The sequence below is a fragment of the Rhynchophorus ferrugineus genome, unplaced genomic scaffold, assembly GCF_030347505.1.
Source record: "Rhynchophorus ferrugineus isolate W39M unplaced genomic scaffold, kcgeb_rfMv2 rfM2, whole genome shotgun sequence".
NCBI lineage: Eukaryota > Metazoa > Arthropoda > Insecta > Coleoptera > Curculionidae > Rhynchophorus > Rhynchophorus ferrugineus.
In genome coordinates, this window is record NW_027472581.1 from 52,243,988 (window position 1) to 52,269,965 (window position 25,978).

Genomic DNA, 25,978 nt, shown 5'->3' on the forward strand with positions numbered 1-25,978 from the left:
GTTTATCATTCCTAGCCCAGATATTATCAATTTTAATGGGTGGATTATGTTGTTGATTTTTTAAAACTTTTTTGGTACTTTCCGGAGAGTATATATAATACTGCGTTGCATCAGTTGGTGCTAAGTTTTCTAAATAGTTTTTAATTCCTTGATTTCGTTTGTTATTTACTAGCTTCTTCAGCTCTTTTGTTGCCTTGTTGAATTTTCTCTTGTTTTCTTCTGTTCTTATTTGTTGCCATGTCTTTCGTAGTTTTCTCTTTTTAGCAATTTTTTGTTTAATTGTAGATGATATATAATTAAACTTTTGATACGTCGCGCTATTAGGAGTTGTGGACCATGCAACCTTTTGTATATTTTTTGTTATATTTATTGCTGCTATTATTGTGTCTCTTTCAGTTTTGAGAGGTGAATTTAGGGATATTAGACTGTCTAGATTCTCTCTAAATAATGGCCAGTTGGTTTTAGAAGTATGCAAAGAAGGTGGTTTTGCTTTGTTGATAATATTTGAATTGACTGTCATAATAACTGGTGAGTGATCAGGTGAGAGATCAAAGCATGATTCAGCTTTGCACTTTTTGGTGTCAATATTTATGTATCACAAAAGTCTATGGTATCGGGAATTTTATTTCTATCTCACGGCCATTATGTTGACTCACCAGTAGAGATATGCTGTAGATTTTGTGTCTTCATTGGTTTGATCAATTCTCTGACTTTTGGTATTATTAATCTAGAATCTCACATAACATGTTTTGCATCATAGTCTCCCCCGGCAATGAATCACTATTACCTAGCGTGTTAAAAAACCGTGGTACTGTTCTGCCTTGTCGTTGTGTTTTGGCGGACAATAGATAGCACTCATAGTAGTTTTTTACATTGATATTTTTACATTTGAAACCAAAGTAATATCCCAAGTATATGAAAAAATCCTGTTAAAAAAGTTCAAACCAATCATAGATAGATAAAATATAATACCATCGCATCAGTTTGTTTTTATGAGTAAACATTCAAAAATTGATGTATATAGAATGATAGAAGAAAAGGCGTATGAAGAAGAAAAAAATGTGCTCAGCTATATTCCTGGGCGTAGTGCGACCTTTCGATAAAGTATGGCATAAGGGGTTTTTAAACTGCAACATTTCAGCCAGGGTGTTTACAAGTTGAATTAGAAGAAGTTTACTCAGCAATGAAAGCAAGAGAGAGAGGTGTACTGAAAGGCAGAGTTTTAGTTCCTGTTTTTTACATACTCTTTACATGTGACAAACCACATATAGGATATATTACTATGGATACATTTGCTGATGACAGTGTGATACTTCTTACTGGAGACAATAGCGAAGAAAAGAAGTAGACATCACAGTATCAAAGCATATGATCTAGTGTAGTGATCTAGTGAGGTGCACTAGGTGATAAAAACTCTGAAAAGTGCTGCTAACTTATATTTTATTAGTAATGGCAAATGGGTCTCTCTAGATAAGTACCGAATTTTAAGTTACTGCGGAGACAAATTCTGAGACGGTAACGAATAGTAATAATATCTTAATAAATGAAAAGAAAAAACTTGCCCAGATCGGTACAGTATGGCTTGGCTTGAAAATATATTTTATAATAGAAATATTTTATATTTTTTAGAGCTAAGACAAAATTGATATTTTACGAACTTATTGAAAAATTTGTGATAAATGTATGTGGTTAAATTCATGTGTCTTTTTGTGGTTGCACTTATGTACCATATGGGCAATAATTGTAAAAGAAGAGAAAGTAGTAACAAATATAATTTAAAAAAAACAAAAATTAATTTTAAAATGTACATTTATTACAGTTAATATGAAAATCAAAATCTCTTTTTACTAATTATTAAAATTAATATATCTAAAAATCGATTGTTTTCGAATTTTTATTACCTGCACTGTTATTTATTATGTCGAGATTACGATCTGTTTTCTAGACAATGCCCCTTGCGACGGCTCCAGAAGCGAATTCCTCCACGGTGTCACCACACAGGCGGTCCCGTTCCCGTTCCATTTCCCCGGCCTGTGCACACGTGCTCTTCTACAGGGCGCAGGACTCCAGGCTGCCGCCGGCCGAACCTCCTCCTGCCCTTCGAGGCTCCGCAGTCGTTTTGCAATTGTATGACGGTGGTGGTGTGGCTGTCGCAGGTCCCAAGTGTCGCCCCCCAACGACTGGAGATCACGAGAAACAGCGATGGTGGTCGATATGAGCGTCGCGAGACTTGAACAGTGAAGTGGGTGTTTGGTGATGATCGGGATGATGATGATCATGATGGACGGCATCATGCCGCTCGGTGATGAGTGTGGTGTCGATGATCTGCACGGACTCTGGATGGTGGAGTGACATGACTGGTGTTTGGAGACTTTTATGGTCTGTTTGTTCTTGTTATGATCGAAGCAGCAGCCAGATATGAAATGATGGTATGTATATTTCAAACTTGATGATAGTTTAAGTATCCGGAATACTAGAGCCACTACTGCACTGAGACTATTGCACTTATACATTATTTAAAAGAAATGGTGCACTGTAAACAGTTTAATATTATATATAATTTATTTTAGCTGTAATTCTAATATCCGTTATCGTTGATACAGTTTGGTTGATTATCAAGATTGTAAAACACAAGGTAAATAATCAGAAGGAACATTAGGCTTGCATATACTGAACCAATTGATTATTAGTTGATTAGCAATTTTAGATAATGTAATTAATTTAGTTTTAAACTAATGGGTAATGAAAAATAGTTAGTTAATGATAATAATAAGTTCAGAAAAATATTTTGTTTATTTTTTTTATATACATTACTAACATTTTTTTAAGCAAGTGATCCTTTTTTGAATTTGAAGTCATCGATGGGAATGAAAATTCAAGAGAATATTCCAATCTGGTAGTTTAAAAAATTAAAGTTTATAATATTTTAAAGTTGTAATGGATTATAATGAAACTTCTTTATTTTAATAATTTATTATAAATTTACCTAATTTCCTATAACAATTTGATATATATTATGGCTTTAATAAATTCGTACGAACGTAATATTACATGTCGCAGTAACAGCAGAAAAACAACGCTGTTATCATTCGCGTCTGATATATGCTTCTGTTTACGTAAAACAACAATAATATACTGGAGAAAACAGATTGAAATATGTTGGGTCTGATGTCGGGTAGCGTTTTCTGTATATTAAGTTTTAACCCAGTTTTATTTCATAACATCTCGATAACGTCTATCGAATATTGAATGTTTCAAATGTCAATGCATATTTTTATATACCGTTAAAATTAACATATAAGAAATAACATATTGCCTTTCATGGCAATATCCATAAAGTGTTTCTGATAGTGTGTAATTATTAGGTATTTGATATTCAGATTGTTCAAAAGTGCTCAAATTGCGGTGAAACTGATATACATATTGTAATCAACGATGATTTTGTTAGAAAATGTAAGTAGAACTTTTCACCAAAATACTTAATGGCAGTTGATTAAATATGAAACAGTTATCAGTAGAGTGGATAGAGAATGGTAAGACTCTCTTAAAACAATAAAAGAATACTGTATTTTGTAGTGTGGGTATAATCCATATGTCTTAATATCCGAAAACATTGATTTAAATAGTCCTGCTAATAATTTACCGTTATTTGATATATATTAATGGAGTATATATAGGGGGTTTAAACGGCTTTAAAATATGAGTTCAATGTTAACTTTTATGAAGGTTTATTACTTATATTCATTCAATTTAGTGCTCCTACTTAGAAGAATTTGAACGATATTTTAGTATTTATTTTTATAACTATAACTTTTATAATTAATATAAAGATATTTTTTACCCTAAGTTTACTACAGTAAAAGTACCTTTACTCTAGTTCTTTATTTTATTACTCTTGGTAATTTTCTCTTAGTTTTAACAATGATTTTTTTGTTTGATGTTTAATTAATTTGTTGAAACGATTCCTTTATTCCTGATGATATTCCTATAATGATATATAGTTCCTAGTTATTCAAGATTAAAATTTGGTTATTAATACTTTGTAAAATTATCAAATTAGTGTTAATGTTATGTTATATTATCATTGCACTTGTCACTTAGGAATTATTTTGCACACTACATGTGTTCAATTCGAAGTGAGATATAGCTTATTTTATTTAGCGAATCAAAATACTAGGTGTCGTGGTGCTTGTGTTCCCATCAGCGATATCTCTTGTTGAAAGTGCGAAGTATCATTGCAAACAAATATTAAATAACCTAACGTAACTGTAAAATTCTATGCTTTGGATATTTCTCTATATAAAACAAGTGTTCTGTTTGGTATTATTGAGTGATGCAGTAATTTAACTAATTAAATAACTAAATAGTAAATACTCTAATTGTGGTACCCTCAAGTTTTACACATTCATTAGTGCCACTATTACAATCCCACTCTTTTAGAAATTTAAGATGATGCTACTCCGTCATATTTTAATTGTCAGTTTCGGTTTCAAATATTTAAATGTGGCTGATTAAATGCCTATTAGGAAAAACGTTTCGGAGGAGCAAAAAGTCGAAGACAATGAATTGCAAGAGTTGTTAGACAGTTGTTCCAAACATATATATGCGATGGGAAAGATCCAAAAAGGAGTAAAATGGCTGCTCCATGAATTTTTGAAAATACAACTTTGACCTGTTTTAACGTCGCGTCTTAATTATTTTCAAAGGTAAACAAGAAGGGTTTGGGGCGAAAATTAAATCAACTACGACAATCCCAAGTGCAAAAATTATAAATTAGCCCAGGAGAGCGGTCCACATTTACATCGGAGCGGAATATTTATGGCCCAATCTTGCTGTGCATGTGATGATGGGATGAGCAAGATGTAATGTATTACAAGCTGCTTAAATCAAATGAAACTATTGTGCAGATACTATCGACGTCAATCGATCGTAAAGAAGACCAGTAGTAGCAAGTAACAGACAAGACAATGGTTGGCCACAAGTTACATTAATTACACTGTTGTAATATACACTGGAGTACATACTGTAGTAGATAGAATGTTAATAGAAGTTGTACCGCATCCAGCATACTCATCAGAGGTAGCGCGATATGTTAAAATCGATGTACCATGGCATGGTTGATAAACAGATTCGAAGTGCTGAATGAGTGTGAAAATGATCGAGAGTATTTTGATTGAAAGTGAAAATTATTATTATTTCTATACATGTACTGTTATTTTAAAAACATTGTTCATCACTAACCAATATTTTTTCATATTTTTGAAACAACATATTTTTGAAATATATTCAAAATTTCCAACAAAAAGTTTAATTGCTTGCCTTTATAAATACACTTCAGTTGGAATAAGTGGTAGAGGACTAGATGATTTTTTTCGATACCACAATTTAAAGTAAACCGCCTTTGTATACAATATTTTTATATCAATGTTTTTTATGAATGGCAAAATGGCATTCTTCGATTGTATTGTATTTTTCTTAATCGACTAAAAATTTCAAAGCTTTCTTTTTCAACGAATAGCCATAATTCCAGAGGAGTTAATTTAGGCGGTTGCGTTAATTATGTATGTTGAGGTTTCTATGAACGAATTTATTCGTAGGGAAATAATGCTGTGTCATGGGTATATTATTGTTTTCCAGCAGAAGGAATATATGAAGAACCATGCCGCGACTTTTACATCTTACGGTTTTCCTTATAATACCACTATACAAAATTATTACTTTGAAAAAGTCGAAATTAATTGAGAAATTAATTAAGCTTTTATCGGTTAAATATATTTATTATGGGTTTTTAAGATATTTGGAGTAGCATTTTTTAAGTTATTTATATAAATTTCGAACATGACTTAATATCACTTTGTTGATGTATAAAAACTTAGTTTCTAAATATTTTTGTTTGAAGATGGTTAAGTTCCTTGCTTGTTGTTGACAGTAGGGAGTCGAATTAATGATTTAATCAGATTCGAGCAGCTCACGGTCAACAATTATTTTAAAACTCCACCAAATACTTAATATCACTTTTTTGGTGACAATGCAGGTTTTGAGGACGTTTGCAAAGCTTCTCCAAACTTTGGCCACGTTATTCTTTATATTTCATGTTATCTCCATTCTATCGCTCTCAATCATTCCTTTAAAAAATATCTCAATTTCATTTAGTTCCAGAAGCCCTTTAAAAATGGAAACCTTGTATATTAAATTTTTCTCTGTCAATCCATTTGGAATCCAAATATCGAGCTTCTTTTGATATAATAACCATTTTGAAGTAAATAAATGATTTTATAGTAAATGTTTAGTTTCGTAGCTACAGGAAATGTATTGCATCGATTCTTAAAAATTTAGAATTTCACCGATTTTTTTAAATATTGCCCTGGTCGACTACCAGGGCAAGCAAGTCTTCGAGGAGCCTGCGCTGAATTTTTAAATGATTAATGCAGCTATTTTATATTTTTTATGTTCTATGGACTGTCACCATTCGAACTCGTTATTGTATGGCTTCACGGTATAAATATTACTAGAGATATGTGACTTCATTCGACTAAATTCATCTATTTGGAAAAACTGAAATTACTTTTTCTCCAAACTGTTATTAGTATAATTTTAAATTCTAGTAATCTGTTTCGATGGAAGTTATATTCGATTCTCAAGTCGTTAAAAAATAAATTTAAAGAGTTCATTATTACAAAAACTATATGACGTTAAGTACTTATACTTATATGGTAGATTTATCAAATAAACGTAATTAAAATATTTTATAAATAAAAACAAACTTAATTGAGTTCTTCTACGTTATTTATTTAGCGTAACGTGGAAAACATGGTTCTGTCACGCATAATGCGTGATATATATAGATAAGCTTTTTTGTCCTCACAAATGTAATATGCTTAATTAGTAATAGATCAAATAGATGTGTTTTAGTTTCCTCATAAGGGAAACACAATTATTTTTCAAATTATATAGAGTGAATATAATGTAAAAGATATAACTCGGCTGCAATTTTGAGTCTTCAAACTTAATATTTTCCGTTAAAATGCTTGGTAAAGTTATGAGTTAAGCTAGGTAAATCCTCTTAGCATTGCTTTAGTTTATGTAGCTTTCGAACGTTACCTTATAAGCATGAATAATGGTATTTGTGATTGGTTATTGTCAAGCGAATGCATCATTTGTATTATATTTGCTCTAGGTCAATTTACAGAATTTGTGGTTAATGTGACTAACTGCAAATTTTCAGTAACAACAAAAAATCTACAATGCTATGTAACTTGAAGAAAATATATAAGGGATCCCTTGCCCTAGTAGGATTCGATTCTGCGATAATTACAGCAGTTGGAGGACCGTTCTATTTCTTTGACTTGTTAGTTATGGTTGTGGTGAAAAAATAATAACACTTTCTTGATATTAAATTTAAACTATAGTTGGTACAATTGGTGATGAGATTAAGCAACTAGAGTAAGCGGTCAGTTGATAATGGGCTAAGAAACTCGTGCATTCGAATCCCTCATTATGCATGGCGGTTTGTAATTATATGTAGGCAAGATTCTATAATCTAACACAGAATAATGATCTCAATTGCTTCAGTAACCATTCTAGGGGAACGTTCCAAGATAATGACTACCTTTCGTTGATCACTTAAAAGTTTCAGTATGCAATATGTAAATTATGAAACATGTAGGGTCCAAAACTTCAGTTTACTCTAAAACTATTTTAGTTCAACTAAAGGATGTGGAGACTTGTTAGAATGACTGCAAAAACAATCCTAATACTATTTTTCCCAATATTATTTTTAGGTACTTTAGTCTAGAAATGTGAAAAGAAAATTAAAAGTTAATTACATTATTTTCGTAGATATAGTTCTTTTAGTAACGCGGCATTTAAACTAACATAATCCGAAATTAGACGGTATACTAATCTAGAAATTCGCAAATATAGATTTTTAAAAATATTTTCATAGCGTAACCCTTCAAGAATATGCCGTTTTCAGGATTTTAAAAATTTTGATTATTCTCGGATGTATAGCTGTTTTAGCGACGCGGCATCTAAAAGGGAAACTTTAACACGCTCTTCTCGTACTAGTATTTTCGAGACGGTTAACTTTTAACGGTTTTGCTTTTGTACGATAGAATTATGTCTAGGAAAGGCTCACACCTAATTTCAGGAAATTGGCTTGGTTTGGTTTAACTTGCGGTAAAAACGGGTTGAACGGTAGAACTTGAGATGTCATGTTAACCGATTGGAAAAAAGTAGTTCCAAACAAAAAACATAAAATAACATAAATGCACCGTTTCTTATTGTTAAGAAGTGTTTATATTATAAGAGTTTCACTTATATTAAGATTGTATTTTAGTCTATAAATTTCGAAGAAACGTTTTCTATACTTATTTTCAACGTTTAGAATAAGAATATTCTTTTAAGAGTACTGTTAAAAATTCAAACTATTTTTGGAGATTTTCTTATTTTGGTGACGCAGCATCTAAATCGGCGTGTAATTTTACCCGAAACTAAAGGGCATAATAGTTAGCTAAACATAAACGCATGTTTTTTTGAATAACCTAGGTATATGCCCTTACAGTTTGCAGTAAAGTTATTTGTGAGTATCGACTGTACCTTTGTCTGCCAGTTTGTTTCTGATAACATTAATTATATTGTTTAAACCGCATTTGGTGGCCATACACCTTGAACTATAGCTTCTGATTAAATGAGGAATGTTTGTTAATCCAACGTCAGCCGCTCTTTTTTCTTGTTAAATTGTTTCTTTCGCGTATATAAATGATCTGAATTTTCAAATAGATTCAGGTTGTTGATTAGAAGTAATAAGTAGTGCGAGAAATGCGAGATTCAGAGGTCACGTTAAATAGCCTATTAATTATTAAAAGCGGTTTGTTTATTTAAAATATGTACATTAAAATCTAAATGCGTATATAGCTATAAAATATAAACCACATTTATTATTATTACGTATTTCTTCATTTTAAATATTAATATTGCATTTTATATCTCGAAATGTTTTGCAACATTTTAAATCATTGTTAATATCGAGTAATTATTATTTTCAAGTGGAGCATAATAGCAATGAATTTTTTGTTTCGTTATATTTCCTGGTACAATACGCATGTTCATCCAGTTCAACACGGTCTAACTGAATATTCCGTTTGATAAATGATAGTCGTGTCTCGACGGTATTTAATAATTTGTTTTTGTAACAGCCACCTTCGAAATTCTCCATTTATCAAAGGTCGCCGTATTTTGCGGTCTAATTAAAATCATTCCGTACAAGGCGTTCTTAAATGAGTCCATAATTATTAAATAGTTGATATTGCAGGTATCTATTCATTTTAGTAAATGATGTCTATTTCACATGATAATAGAATCAGGTATTTGGAAAATGACAGTGTCAAGTCTATTAAAGTAGAATTTAAGATCAAAATTTAAAAGCTTACAATGTGTTTTTATTTCATGACCTATGTGAAACTGCTGTGATTATTCATAGCTTCTATTGTCAATATTGTAATATTAGTATTCGAATATTGATAAATATTTCTTTTATCTTTCTTAAGATAACATTTCTAATTTATTACTATTTTTCATAAGTACTTAGATCATTTCACACAGGTAAATTAAATTAGACTAAGTTAAAGTTAGTAGTAACGCCACTTTAGTAACCGACTTCAGAAGAGGAGGAGGTTCTATGTTCGGCTGTATATATTTTTTTTAATGTATGTTCGCCGATTTCTCCGTCAATTATCGACCGGTTTTTAAAATTCTTTTTTTATTTGAAAGAGTGCACTTCCGAGGTGGTCCCATTGGAATCAAGTCAGGATCAGAAGGGGGAAAAGAGGGAAATTGAGGGAAACCCTCAAATTTCAAAGGCATGTACAGAGTTTTCACATATTTTTTTTTATCTAAATTAATTTGATATCTGTGTATAATGTTACTGCTGAACTTATATAACGGAAAATCGGAAGTAGTTCAATGTAAAAACAATTTAGTTTGATTTTTAAGCACTAACCATATTATATGAGAAGTAGTAGAAAAATCGCAGGCAACTGCTTCTATGGCGTAATGATTAGAACGTTCAGCTCATACGAGGAGGTCGCGGGTTCGATTCCCGATTAGGGGCAACAATTTTTCATTATTCCAGTTCGGTTAGAGCACCTGTCAAATCACTTAGACTAGGTAGCGGACACTGGGGACTGAAGTACTCGTTAGTTTTCTATTATTGTTTCTTTAATCCTATTTTTTTCATACGGGCTGCACCTGTACTTGGTCTACCAATTGTAATATTTAGTAAAATAACAGCGCATTTTATTAAGTAAATATCTAACACTAAAAAAATAAAATAAATATTACAACAAAATTGAACAGGCCTTAAAAACACATATATACACACATAAAAAAACACATATAAATAAGGAACTCACTAACAAGTAAAAAATAATCGAAGTTAGATATTTAACAAAAAGAAAACGTTTTAAAATAAAATATGTAAATAATAATCGTTGTAATAACTAAATAAAAATAAACAAAAACCTTATTAAACATATATTTTGCCGGCTTGGTAGCGCAGCGGTAAAGGTGATGGGATGGCCCTCCTACTGTTGCGATAGCCGCGGGTCCGAATCCTGCTGGGGCATGGTCGTAAATTTATGTTTTTGTGATTATTTAAAATTTGTGAATGTTCTAGGCAAGAGTGTAAAATCCGACAAGGAAAATGATCCCAGTCACGCCAGTAACCAGTCTGGCTAAGACCGGATGTTTTCTGGGATGATTTCTAAAGTTGGTCACTCGCCAGTGACAGTATATATTCTACTATATACACACTATTTAGCTTAATACCTACCTAAACCTATTATTTTAATTACTATTAGAAGATTAGTCGATGCCGAGGCCAAACATTGCTGAAATAATAATATAAGTTAAATAATATATAATTAAATTACGAAAAAAATAAATCTAATTTCTTGCTCGGCACCGACTAAAGTGATCAGTTTGTGTATATATATATATATATATATATATATATATATATATATATATATATATATATATATATATATATATATTATATATGTATATGTTATTTTAGATAGATCTATATATTGACTTATACATTAGTTTTTTTTTGTATTTTTTACATTTGAAGCTTTATTGTGAAAACGCGGCACAATGTATTTAATTTAAAGTATTGTCCGTCAATAGCCGCTATTTTTTCCTCTCTTTTAGACAGTTTATGGATTCCCTCTCGAATGAATTATGTATTTTTTGAGGCTATCCACAAACTGACCCACTTTTGGCATCTTCATAGGAAGCTCTGTTCAGAAAGGTTAAGACTCATCTGTCGGAACAAGTAGTAATTACAAGGAGCAAGGTCTGGAGAATATGCATAATATTAAACGCATAAATAATCATCAAATTGAAGTCAAAAACTAAAAATTTTCGTAAATGCGATTTACTTAATAGAAATTCAGACATTTTCATTACACTGTATTTCGTTTTAACATTTATAGTTTACCACTATTAGTTTAGTAAACTATAATTTTGAGCAAATATTTTTACAGCCTAAAAATAATATATAAAATATAAACTAAACCACTATCATTTTAATAATTTTCTTGCTTGTGGTGTTTTATTGATTTTTCGCTAAATATAACTTTATCATCTGGATAGTTTTTTTTTATTTATCTAAAAATAGATTCTTTATATTCTTCGTATTTTTGGAATATTGCTCATCTGCACTTACGTGTACATTTGATCGTTATACGAATTGATATATTCAATATTTCTTATGTGAAAAATATATTTTTGGAAGTTTCAGACTAATAAAACCCCATAATATCTTCTACTTATTATTGTTCTTTTGATAATTTATTTGATACTGTTTGTGCTTCTTAAATAATCTCACATTGTTGACTGACATTACAATTTTGAGACAATAATACTCTTTAAGAATTTAATGTTTTTAGGTCAAATTATTTGTCTAGTCTATTTTATAGTTGCTTTTGTATATCGTTCTATTTTTTTGTCACTTGACATTGAAACATTTTTTTAGAGAGACTTTTAAGCCTCCATTTAATATTTCCATTTTCGGAACATCATACCTAGTTATCATTTGGTCGCAAAACGCTTTTATTTTGTGTCGGCTTACACGAAGGAATTTTGTTGAACAATTATTGAAAATATAAAAAATTAAAATAATAAAGCTTATTTTCAATCATTAACTTCTTCTTCCTCGCAACTGAATTTGGTTCCCAAATCTGGTGAATAAGTAGTATTCGCACAAGATTGTTGTTTATGCTGGTAAGGATGGATGGTTGTGTACATTTAAATACCAACACATTTGTGTCAGTACATATTTGATTTGGCGCGTACAGTGACAATTTTTATAATTGGTTGCAACAGTAGAGACCTGATATAAATTTAAAGGTATTCTGCAATTTTATTTCAAAAAAAACTTCTCTCCTTCAACGTGTCTCCTAGTTGTGTATTAGAAATTTTAGAAGGTGTAACATAGTACACCATTTCATGTTCCGCAATCATTTCTTGAATAAATAACTGATAGTTCAGTTCGTAATCGTTCTTTATCAAGTGTGGGATAACAGGCACACACGGAAGTGAGTGAGTTTATCCTCAGAAAACTTACCGCAATACTCTCCAAAAATTTCCGAAACAAAAAGCGAAGCAACTACTAGATGCTCTTTAAAATGAAATCGATCTTTTGCACAATTTATTATAACGTCACACACCTCTAAAGCAGAAATTCGGTGATCAAATTTAACGTTGCTTGGACGTTTGGGTTTATTTTCTAGTAGCTCATGACTTATTATGTCTGATGCTTCACGACTCATGTTATCAATATGGTTTCGAACTTGAATAATAACTGGGTTTAAAATTATCGATAGCGTCTGTTATTCCAGTAGGTTTAAATTTTCTTTGCTGCAGTTGGTTACAAAGGATATCTACGTGGGGCATTACATGATGGAAAAAGTAAGTCAAAAATTGAATAACGGATCATATAATGTACGGCGAATAGAGGCTGCTGCAATAGAGAGTATGTTGCTGGAGAACTGATCATAGATCATTTACTCTATACACTCAATGAGATTCTTTCTGTTTTGGTACAGAACATTAATAGTCCGTAGATCGTGGAAGCACCTTTAGACATAATAAAATTTAAATGGTGCGCATAACAGTGTATATAGCGATCAAAGGGATAATATAACTAAATATACATCAGTTGCCTTCTCCACTTTTGCATCAGTCTCTGGCTTATAAAATAATTGAAATTTATAATTTATAATTGCAGTCATAAATCTATTATATTTAATTTATAGTACTTTAAGAATTACGGGAAAAGCATGAATTAAAAAAAATAGAGACAAATGAAATAGATAAAGGTAGTTGCCGCGACTGAAAATTGTAATATATAAAACGTTCCACTGAAACTAATTGTCCGAAAGTAGTCGAATGAAACAGTCAATAATAAAAAGTAGGCAATAGTTGTTTTCAGCCGATGGTTCTCAACTCTACTAAAAGCAAACTTTAAAACGGTACGATTTAGATCTATGTATTGCTTCTTGTGTGGAAACTTGTTTATAATGTATATCTTGAAGTTACTAAATTAAATGTTTTTTGCGTCTCTCACTTTCTGCATTCGAAGTAAGAATGGAGCAACCAAAAATATTGTATATATTCTAAAATTAAACACAACATGTGTAGGGTTAATTTTAATCCCGGGGGGTAAAATAAATTATAAAATTATATTTGATAAAACAATATTAGATAATTGACTACCTTAAATAAATGCAAACAAAGATCAAAATTAATGATATAACAACTACTTATACAATAAATGACAAAATAAATAAAACAGATTCTAAGCGTGCGAGATCTAGTTGTGGAGATGGTGGGACGACAGTTCTGAAAATATAATGAAAACGTACCTGAGTAACCAATGTTAAATGACCGAGATTAAAAATGTACAAAAAATATAACAGGAATCGGTGATTATTACAATATAAACTTCTAATGTAAGTTAATACTGATATATAATGGTACTGACTAGTTAATATACTGGCAGCTAAAAGTATGGGTAATTAATTATGTTGGCAGACCATAGCTCTGATAAGTAGTAGTGTTGATAAACAAATGTATCAACAAGCATTGATAATGGATGGTGTTGATAATATTAGTGATAATAATATTCAATAACAATGATGGAATAATCAGAATGGTTAACAATAATCTTAGTTCATAGTATTCAATAACATTGACGGACAATCATGATACAACAGACAATAACTATAACTGATGGCAATTATAAACTATGCTAGGATGAAGTATGGTATGTGCAAAAGGTACGAAGGGCTAAAGCTTTCGATCAAGTATGACACAATGGTCTAGTCTACAAAGACAACCAGCTAGGTCTACCGAATGACCTAATCTCCCTGATTGATTCATGCTTGGACGGTAGATCCTTTCAAGTAAAGATTGGTGATGCAGTCGCCTCTTGAAAACATATCTCCGTAGGAGTCTTGAAAGGTGCTCCACTAGCCCTTGCTCTGTTCAACCTTTGAATTACTTATTTCCCACTCCACAAACATTCACACATCATTTTCTGCAGATGATACAGCTTTCTTCACCACCGGTTATAGTCCCGATGTCATCCGCGACAGACTTCATGTCCAACTGAATCAGGCAGTTGCGTGGTACAAATTCTGGCGGCTATGGATTAACCTGAGCAAAACTCAGGCTATTCTATTCTATGGTAAGAAGTTCCGCGTTTATCGCCTCCAAATCGGAAAAGTTCCTATCCTCTGGGTCCAGAAGGTGTCATACCTCGATCTCCAGTTCGACCGCAGGTTCCAATGGTCAGCCCAAATTATTCAGCACGCTTTTTGCAAAGGCCTACTATTTCCAACGACGACCCTGTATAAGATGCTAATCAGTCCAGTCTACCTCTACGGAACACAGGTGGGGTACAAATATGTCTATGAGAGACAGGGTATACTGCTCCAGATATTCGAGTTCGCGCGTTACTCAATGCCCCATGGTTTATAAGGAACGTGAATACTAAACTCGAATCAAGCATCCCGTTCATGAAAAGTTTTACGGACATGCTCAGTATTAGGTACTCCCTAGACGCCTTAGAACACGATAATAATCTGAAACTCCTACCCATCTACAAACACCGATGGCTAAACCAACTAGGACAATCCCAGTCATAAACCAGGGTCTCTGACGCCCGCAAAACACTTCCCTATCCTAAACCCGAAGCGACATCGGCAAAAAACTATTTGGTTCTAGCTGGTCAATGAGGAATAAGAAAAAAGATATACCAGCTTATACCCTAACAGTAACAATAATCGATGTACAATGACATCAAGCAGACGCACGAGATCCTACCACTAAGGTTAGTAGACCTCGCTAGGATTAAGTTAAAATCTCTTATGTAGCTTGTGAAGTTCTAGCATCCCTTGGACATGTTAAGATATCAGCTCTGGCAAATACAGCCCACGAAGAAACATCAAGAATGTTGCCATTCATGGCAATTATTTCTGTTGCTAAGTATTCGCAAAGGCGACAAATTCTACAATTATGAATTTATTCAAGAATGAAATCCCGCCTATTTTCTTTACACTATCGTTCAAACACAAATATAAACGACCCAAAATTAAAAGGTCTAAAGTATCAAATTACCAGATGTAATTCTAAGTACTACAGATATTCCGAATGATTAAAAAAAAGTACCGAGAAAATATAAACAAAACAAAATAAAAAAATAAAACTCGCTTTTATATATGTTAACATAATATTGATATAATCAATATAGTCTGAATCAAAACAAAGTGTCTACACTTACAGTTACGACCAACATCTTCATTAAGCAAAACCTAAATATTTATTCCAACGATAATACATTAAAAAAGCGATAGAACTTCTGAAGCACTTCATCAATTTGATCTTTATATAATGCTGATGAATTAAAAAGAATTTGATAAAGAAAAAATAAATGAAATCATCGCCTTTGATAGTTCGACCTCTTCACACCGAAATGGGAAACTGATTTATGAACGGGCTTCTATTGAGATAATGTGAACGCGATAATCGAACGTTTTTTTCCCTTTCCTTCGAAAGTCGACAAGCCCTAAACAGACCGAATTTTCGCATCGTTTTCGTGTCGTTTCTGTGGCGGTTTTGGTGTCGACGAAACCTTCGGAGTATCGTTTAGAGCTGACCCTCTCCGAATCATGAATATTTAGCGTTTTGTGCTTGGATAAGCATAATGCCCGATACGTTTCGCAGGTCGCGTCTGCATTCTACCATGGCCCCTTTCACATTTAATTTGCCGATCGATACTTTTGCGAATATGAGCGCTGGGGCTTGTATACCACGAACTCTAATGTAATTGTAAATGGTGTCGAGGAGGAAGCAAAAAATGTTTGTACTGATTTTGCATACGTAATGGTTGCTCCATTTCTCAATATAACACATATCGATTAGAAAAATATTAGCGTTAATAGTGTTTACGTTATTAGTTATTTGAACACACACATACAGTGTGAAGGGGTATACGGTATAAGGACAAAATTTGATATTTTAAAAATAACAGCACCAATTTTAATTCTGTAAACGGTTTCTAATACTTTAATATTCTATAATTTAGTGATCTAACAATATACTAAAAGATATTTAGGATGTTTCACTTAATAAACAGGGTGTCCGGGTAGTGATATCTATGTATATTTAAATCGGCCAAAAGAAAAACCTGGAGATTACTTCCAGTTTGTCTAATGTTCGCTAGATGGCGATGATTTTCTTGGTGTTTTGTTTTTTTAAAGAAGTTCAAAAATAACTGCATTTAAAAAGTGTTTGCAAGAAAAAATATGCATACTTTTCCAATTACAAGTTTAAAAAATAGTCTTAAGCGTGTAATAAGTAAGGTTTGAAGTCAAGATATTGATAGAATATTGATAATATAATATTGAATAAGATATTGTAGATTGAACGCGATTACTTCCCGATACCACATGTCTGCTAACTCAACTGCGCGTCTTCAACAAACAGAAGACGTCTATTGAGGTCTACCGACGTTAATTGAGGTCCCTTCACAAAGAACCCTGGGTCTTCCTCTCCGATTTATACTGGAAATGGGTTCGTCTATATCCAAAGACTAAAAGTCGCCTGCGAGAACGCCATCCTTTCTTATATTTAGTGGCCATTCTTAACCCATAAAACTCACTACAATTTATTATTTTATCGTTTTCGATGACCTCCTGAAGTTTCTAACCAAATGACTAATATTAAATCTTTATTCTTTATTGTAACATCTGCCACTAAAAAAACCCTGTTAATCGCAACCTAGAGAAATTCATTTCTTTTTTGGAAATACTAAATTACTTTATGAATAATTTATTGATAAACTTTGTATAATATGTAAATGGATTTTTTTTTAACTCAAACAAAGTTTAAAATTCTGGAATATTTACACAAATTTGACTATATAAAAACTTAACAGAATTTCACGGTAGGTTTTATATATAACAATATGGAGCACTTACCAACTTGAAAAGAAATAATTTCTATATCATTTAAAGAGTCCAACACTTGATTTAATCGTGATTCTTGGCTGATGTTGACAAGTCAAAGTTTAGAAATGTAGCTAAACAAAAGCGCGACCAACTAATACAAAGTGATGTTTTTATATTATTTAATGAAAAGTAATGTGTTCAACAATTCAAACATTGAAATACTAAAATTTAAAAAATCAGAAAATCAGTTTTTAGTTAATTTTGTCCATGGTAAATCACACTGTGCATTGTATATAGTGCTAATATTAAAATAAAGGATATAACAGCTACTTATACAATAAATGAGTTTTAAGTAAATAAAGTTAATTATAAGGGTGGAAGGTCCTGATGTCGAGGTAGTCAGGTTGCAGTTCTGAAAATAAAATGGAAACGTACCTGAGCAACTGATTTTCAGCGAAATGGTTGAAATTAAAAAGAATTAGTAATCATCATGAATTTAATGTTAGGTAATAAAAAAAGACGGTACTGGCAGTTTATCATAGTACTGATAAATAAAAGTACAGATAAATAATAGTACCGATAAGTAATGCTGCTTATAATGGATGATACTGATAATAACAATAATAAATAATGACGTTGATAGGCAATCGCAATGATGGAATACCCATGATATCAATAACAATGACAGGCAATTATAACAGACAATCATAAACACGGACCTGGTAAAAATGCTAGGATGAAATATGACATGTGCACATGATACCAAAGTACGGTAAAACACAACACACTAGCTTCTACCTTAACACTAACAATAATGGATGAGCAATGAGATGAAGGGAAGCAGATGCTCGAAGTCCTACATTAGGGTTAGTAGGCCTGGCTAGGGTTAAGCCACATTCTCAAATTAACAAATAAACAACTCTTGTGAATTTAGTTCTCCTAATTTTGATTATGATCAACGTTTAATTCGCACAGCAGGAACCATTTTCAGTGGCTTTGCTTTCGGCTGGCGTCACAAAAAAGAAGACGCGACAACACCGTCTTTTAATTTTTCACCAGAAAACATGTAAACAGAATAAAAAGATATATCAAATTACCTTTAAGACATTGTCAATATTTTGCAGATACACCAGAAATTTTGTATAGAATTTTTAGAATAGAATAAAAAATAATGTGCTAAAATAATTTAGTTTTACTGAATATAGCTCATATTATTTGGGCGAATAATTTATTTTATATTTTATTTATTAATTTTTTTTATTTATTGAAATTAATTATATATTATATATTTTCTACTAGTTCAAGGCATTCTTCTGATTGGAAGCTTGTTTCTCGCAAATATTTTATGACTGAAAAATTAATTTCGAAATTTTCTGCGTAAAAAGTGTGTTTTATGTCATTTTGTTTGCAGCTATATGCTGAAGTATTTCCGTTAATGTATGGGACGATGCTTTATCGTGTACCATAATCTCCTATTTCCAATTTTTTTCTTGGTGTTTTCTTAAATATACTACGAAATACTACTATTACACCGTAAGGTGTTAACACTCCACGATCTATTCTTTTAATTTAAATACGCAAGTTAAAATTAAACTTGAACAAAAACGATGCTTTCTGCTCTTAACTTATTTATCTGTAATAATTTATTTTAATACATAAATTTTATGAAGGAGTTCGCTTCGTTATTATTATTATCCTAGGTCCTAATTATTATAATGGAAAAGAGTACATGATAATAAAAATACTAATTTACTAAAGTAAATTAATACTATTAAGCCGGCCAAGCGTCAAATAATTTATTTCAACATAAACGTAAAGAGAAAGATTGGCGAATAAAATAAAATAAAAAATGTAGAAGCATCCGTGAAAGAGTAGAGCAGAAGAAGAAGAGAGGCGTAATGGGCGATTTATTAAGAATTTATCAAAAATGGATAATAGATTACTTAACAGGTAAAGCAAACCAATTATATTGAAGAATTGAAACAGTGATAAAGCGACAAGGGGAAAGGATTTGAATCCTTTCCATGAAAAAGGATTGAACTTCTCCTCCATCCTGATAGTCTTAGTTTCGGGGAGCAAACTATAATACAGTATTACTAATGAACAAAAAAATGGAATTTATAAGAAAATGGTGGTGAGTGGGCGTGAAATCATGGTAAATAGAACTGGAAATACCATTAGCGAAAGCGATAAATCAATATTTTTAACACTAATACACTAAGAACAAAAGTAAAAAAGAATTAATATATAAAAGGGCAAGAATATATGCAATTTTAATAACAATTCAGATATGTAGCTTAGAGAGAATAGAAAATTACTAAAACTATGCTTAGAAGGAAGAGACTAAGAATATGGAAGTATGGATGGTATTGACGAAAAGTGAGTATATCGTAAACAATAAGAAAATAAAGGTGCATATATAACAATGAGGTAAAAGATTATTATGGTAAAATTTTTAAATAAAAATTTAGATAAAATTAAAAGGTATTCTATAAGGCAATTAAATGGGAAGAAAAAAGTGGAAAAATTAAATAACAAATCTACGTACAGGTTAATCCTTTTTGTACTTCTCTTCTCATTTTTAAGCTCTAATTTGGCTTCTGCGACTATATGCCATTGTTTATATTGCGTTCGGGCTTGCAGTGTTTACAATTTTTGTTGTAAGATTATGTCAATTATTGGTATTATCCTGCCCTGTTGTTTTCTTTCTGTCAGCTCGACTTTTTTAATTTTATTTTCAAAGGTGATTCGTAACAAGTATTTAATACATATTCTATATATGTCCTCTTAACTAGTAGCTCTAGACCAGTATGCATGGTGATTTGTATATTGATTATGCTATCCATGCAGTAGATTATTAGCATCTTTCATATAACTATATTTTAAATACTGCACTCTAAAATTGGTCAGGTGAGAGTGAGTTTCAACTCATTAAGGACTTTCCTGCTCATTCGATATATATAAAAACTTTATACTTGCTCTCGTTTTCGCTTCTCTGATTAATTTTGTCCTCTTTTCGTTTATTTTTGATCCTTACTTCTGGTTTTTAGTGTCAATTTTGTCAAGTATACTCAGTGATGTCATTATTATAACTGAGACTTTCGGTTTTATTTCAGTAGAGAGTTGTGATGTCTTGCTGTTAAGGCTGACTTTCCATAGTGTCAGTTCTAATAATAATTTGGTGGTTTTCATTAGATGATATACATACATATACATACACACTTCAGTAACATTTACTGTGTTAAGAATATTAAAATATGGAATTCATATTTTTCTGGCTACAACTATGTATTAAACTATATAAAGTTATACTATAACAAGTTCAGATAAAGATCTGATTGAAGTAATTACGGAATAAGGCCGTGATATACATTGAAAGCCTATAAATTAAAATATATACATATATAAAATATATTCGATTATGTGTTCAAGTACATAAAATGAAAACAAGAAACTTGACGAAAGTGGAGAAGCGCGAGAGGAAATCGAATTTCGTACTTAAAACGAGACGGCAGTCTTGAAATCAATCACGTTGGCATAAAACGCGATTCCGAATCCGCCATGATAAGGTCGCTTTGATTAAGCGCGCTTAAATCGGCATTCCTCTTTTTTTATTAAAAGTTTCTGTCTCGGCAATTTATTTTGGTGCCATCTGTCGTCGGGAACGGAACGTGAATCGTCGACCAACCGGCACCTTTTTTGCGATTCCGCTGTTACGGTGTTAATTAAGTTTTTCTCTTTCTTACCTCAATTAATTCTACTCCAACCAGAATATTTAACGTAACCGTTCAGATTTAGATATAATGGTTCTAGTTTGCTAATAATGTCTCAATCAATTGATTTGTTCCGACTTATTTTATTTCTTTTGTTAATTCAAAATAAAACAAACTTAAACAATTGTTATTGTTTTCAGCGTAATTTATTGTTATTTTGCTGGAGCATAAGCCATCTCATTTTTTCTCAGTCCAAATATTTATTTACAAGCTTACGTTAATTGTCTTAATTCTTTCGTTTTTCATTTAATTGAAAGAACAATACGATTGGATACCATCCAGTGCTAATCGATTTATTTGACGAACATACGAGTATTTCATCTAGTAGATCTTTTCATGCATTCTGATGCGTCAAGTTGAGAAATATTAGTACAATATATTTTAATCGAAACATATTTTTTTCCATAATATTCTATAACTTTTTTCCCACTTCTTTGTCATTTTGAAATCGCATGCCAGTCAAACTATGCTGCATAGATCTTAAGTGGTAATAATAAGAATGCATTTTCAAAGGCAAAAATTAAATGTGAGGATCAAGTTGCTTTATTTCATGAGACAAGTTTTACTAATTTTGAGATAAGAAAAACGAATAAGACAATAGAAGGTAAAAATTGCAAAAAAATTAATTGCCGTTAGTTTTCTTTTTAAATGAAATTTAAAATTTCTCGGTCACGACAGTATGCTCTTTTTTAATGATTAATTTAACATACATTCTAAATTGTTGAAAAAATATATATCAAATTTGATCAATCAATTAGTGATTCATTATATAGTTATAGGTAATCTTTGAGTACGGCAGTTCTGACGTAACAAATCAATACTTCAATGTAATCACATAACTCTGATTAGCTGAATCTATGAGGTTAATCAAGATCAGGACCATGATGAACCCTTTCGAGATTTTCTTCCATGAGTCTTGTAAAATAGGTCGAATGCAAGAAGAAAGATTTGCGTAGTTATGTGGAAACATTTTTTGAGTTGAATCTGCTTTCATAGGCTGAATTAAGCAAAAATAGTAGTCATTTATATAGTTTATTGTCTCTCGTTAAACCATCGAAGACAGCTAGAGCGATAGATCTTTTAGCAATTCTCATAATAATTGTAAAATATATATGGAGCCCACGACTGGTGCTCTATCATTATATCAAAATTATGTTAGTAGGCAGTATTCATCAAGCATATATATATTCTGCACAAATCACAACAAAAAACTGTTAAATTAATAGTTTACGTTTATAAACTCCAAAAAACTAGCTTACTTGAATTTTGTAAGTTAAAAAATGTGCCTGCTGGAAAAAAATGCTAGGAAAATCGATAAACGATTTTCCTAGCAGCAATGAAGATATGAAATATAGAAATTATAAAAAGATTATAGGCTATTGTCAAGTAAGACATTTTTTCATCGTTTTTTGTTTATTGTTTCCGTTGTTGGCAGTGTTATTAAGAACAGAAAGATTTAGTTAGTTATCAACAATAATTAGTTGTTTATAATCAGCTGTGAGGCATTCACCATACATGCTAAGTAATCAAAATAAGACAGTCAAGATATATTTTCTCGTAACTTAAATAAATATATTTTCCCATATTCAGATATACGCTACTGATTATTTTTCAAGGGTCATAAATCATTCCTATAATGTATAGGTCAAAGGTCGTATCTAATGTATAGGAACTCTTTCTAATATTTTCTTGAGGCCAGTGAAAATAGCGGGGGATGTTTTTCTGAAGAGTTTCTCCTTGTAAACATTTTTTTCTTCTGTCCAATCATTTAGAAATCAGTTCATATTAATTAATAAACTTTAGCGCCCTTGGGACCTTATTTATATAAGTTAAAGGTTTACGTCATAACTAAACAAAATAATTTTATCATCTAAAGATTGACATTAGTTTAAGTGGCTCACCATCCATAATATAGCTTCAATATTCCATATATCTAACATTAATACTATAACGAGTCATCTCTCATCATGTAACATCAAGAATTACAGTTAAGTGTTATCGAAGTCGTCTGAATATATTTAAACATTCAGATTAGTTAAGACTAGTTGCAGTCGGTTAATTGTATATCTACTCTTGTACCGATTGGGTTCTAGTGTTTATCATTTAGGGTCATTGGATCAGCTGATAGGGTGGGGTTTAGTGGGTAGCCCAGAGGCAGTCTCCACATAACCAGTCCAACTCGCTTATTCCTGCGGGTCTTCCCGACCAGGTATCCGTAACAGGATTCCCCTACCCGGTTCCTGGCCAAAAAAAAAATGGGTTCCAGTGTACAACTTTTAGGCACTGACATGTTTCATGGGCAGCGATACCTGTTGTTAAAAGTGCGAAGTTTAGACTTTTCTCTACATAAAATAACAGTATTTCATTTACTATTATTGCGTTATTCAGTATACAAACGCTAATTATGGAATGATCAAATGAATGAATAATCATCATGAATAATGATGATTACATTTTGTACATTCATTGCTCTTTGTTTACTTTGAAGAAATCTGGTGCCGAAATCCGGCAATAATTTTCAGAGATTTATGATGTTGCTGATTCGTCATATCCTAATTGTTGGTTGTGGATTCATCATTTTAGAAGTGGCGATTTTAATGTCAATGATAAGGACTTGGTGAACCAAAAAGCTTAATCACAATGAATTGGTAAACTGATTGAACAAAAACCTAGCTCAAACGCTCAAGGGACTTTCTCAGACAGTTTAGAAGTAGAAGAATGAAGCATTTCATAAACGTTTACATGCGATGGCAATAAGAGAAAAGAAAAAGGGAGAGAAAATGAGCACCCTATGAATTGGGCGTAAATGCTATTTCGAACCAGTGCAATATCGCTGTTTCATTGATTTTCAGGTAAAAAATAATTGTTTTTTGTGAAGTATTGTGATTGCCGATAAAAAGTAGATTAGTTTTGATAATTACATGCATAAAAAGTCATGAGTTAGTCCAAGAGAATCGACCAAATCAACACCAAAGCGGAATACTCATAATCATGGCCATAAACCCTTGCTGGGCATATGGAGTGATCAGCAAGTTGTGTTTTACGAATTGCTAGTACTGAATGAAAATGTTACTAAAGATACCTATAGATGTCAGTTGAATAAATTTATTGATATATTGTTACAAGAAAGACAAGCAATAGAGATAATAGATTAACAGGCTCATAGTCATCCTCTTGCATGATAATGCTCCGCTACATGTTGTAGAAATTGTAAAAGAAGTAGCAGAAAAAGGAAAGGATGGAAAGCTTTGTGGAGCAGACTATATTTTGTAAACGCTGAAGCTATGATCGCTCTCAAATCATCAGTGTTCCTCTGGCGCTATTTATGTATGATTAGTATGATCAGAGAACATGCAAAACCTAATATAACATAATGGTTATCAAATGTGTCGTTGGTTGTATAATATTTATTCATAAAAGTGATAGTAATTCCATAAGTAGTTGATTAAAAAAATTCATAATTTTATAAAAAAAATTAATAAAACATTACAAGATTAAATTCGTGTTTCGTATTCCGATATTCTAAAACAGTACTCTATTCGGTAAAGTTTGTTCCCATTTTATTTATCGATTGCTTGCGAATATCCGTAGAAGCGTTAGAAAAAGTCGAAAACTTTTAACGTTAAGCCTAACGATTTCTTTGAGTTTAAAATTGTTTTCGACTCGGAACCAGTATTGCCAATTAGGCTGATGATATCGGTAGGAGGTATGGTAATGGGGACCGAAAGCACGACCGTCTTCATATTTCGGGAATTTGGAATTGAATGAATGATGATGAATTTTTCATGGAGCATAAAAGCAAAGCAAACAGACTCGAGCAGAAATCATTCGAAATTTTGCATGCTGGTCGTCGTAATATACTCCAACATTGAGAGTGGAAATTAGGTTGGTGTGTACTGTTTTTATTAGAAAATCTTTTATATTTAATCTTTTACATTTTTGTAGAATAAGAATCTGCCCCTAGTGAGTACAATATCTATAAGAGAGAACAACATAAGAAACAACACAGAACACATGTTTCTGGGGCTTATTTTCGACTGTCGCCTTAGCATATTAAGCTCTTAGCGTGGCTTTAAGCCTTAGCGTTGGGTCCAGCATATTAAGTATATAAAAAATAAAAATTTAGCGGATTATTACCTGTTTAAATCTCTGACTAACATCCATTGGGATGCCCAAAGAGTTATATTATTGAAGATTTATAAAGTATTGACCCAATCTAAGGTAGGATAGGGTAGTTAATGATTACTTTCCGCGTCATCTTCTTTTTTGAAAACTTAAACACCATACAACGGCGCTATAAGAGCGAGTTTGTACTGTGAGGTGGAAATATCACCATTGAAGAACAGAAGGGAACTATACCTCGTCAAATATGTAAACTCACTCTTGTTTAAACGGAACCTCTCATAACCTAAAACATTTTTCCTAAACAATTTCAAACATACAGTCGATAAGCACAAAGGATTTGAAAGAGGCTTAAACTGATTTATGGTTCTGCTTTCATCTTTAATAATACAATAATTTGTGTAAGGTATTCGAGCGTATGGTTCTCAACCGTCTATCTTGATTTCTGGAAACCCATTCATTACTATCTATTTCAGTGCGGGTTTCGGTTTAGAGAATGATATAAGAAGTGCTTACTTTTACAGAAAACAGCTTCTGGCATTATAATTGGATTTACAAAATGCA

General features: G+C 31.7%; 1 protein-coding gene across 3 annotated transcripts in view; it reads left to right on the forward strand.

Annotated features, from left to right (window-relative positions):
* Window positions 1–2,129: 2,129 nt before the first annotated feature.
* Window positions 2,130–25,978, forward strand: part of GABA-B-R1 (gamma-aminobutyric acid type B receptor subunit 1) — a 596,854-nt gene continuing 573,005 nt past the window's right edge. For all 3 annotated transcript variants that reach the window (XM_076396068.1, XM_076396067.1, XM_076396066.1), the window contains exon 1: window positions 2,130–2,429. In XM_076396068.1, coding sequence (XP_076252183.1) covers window positions 2,397–2,429 — 33 coding nt within the window. In that variant the 5' untranslated portion in view covers window positions 2,130–2,396. The remainder of the gene's footprint in view (window positions 2,430–25,978) is intronic.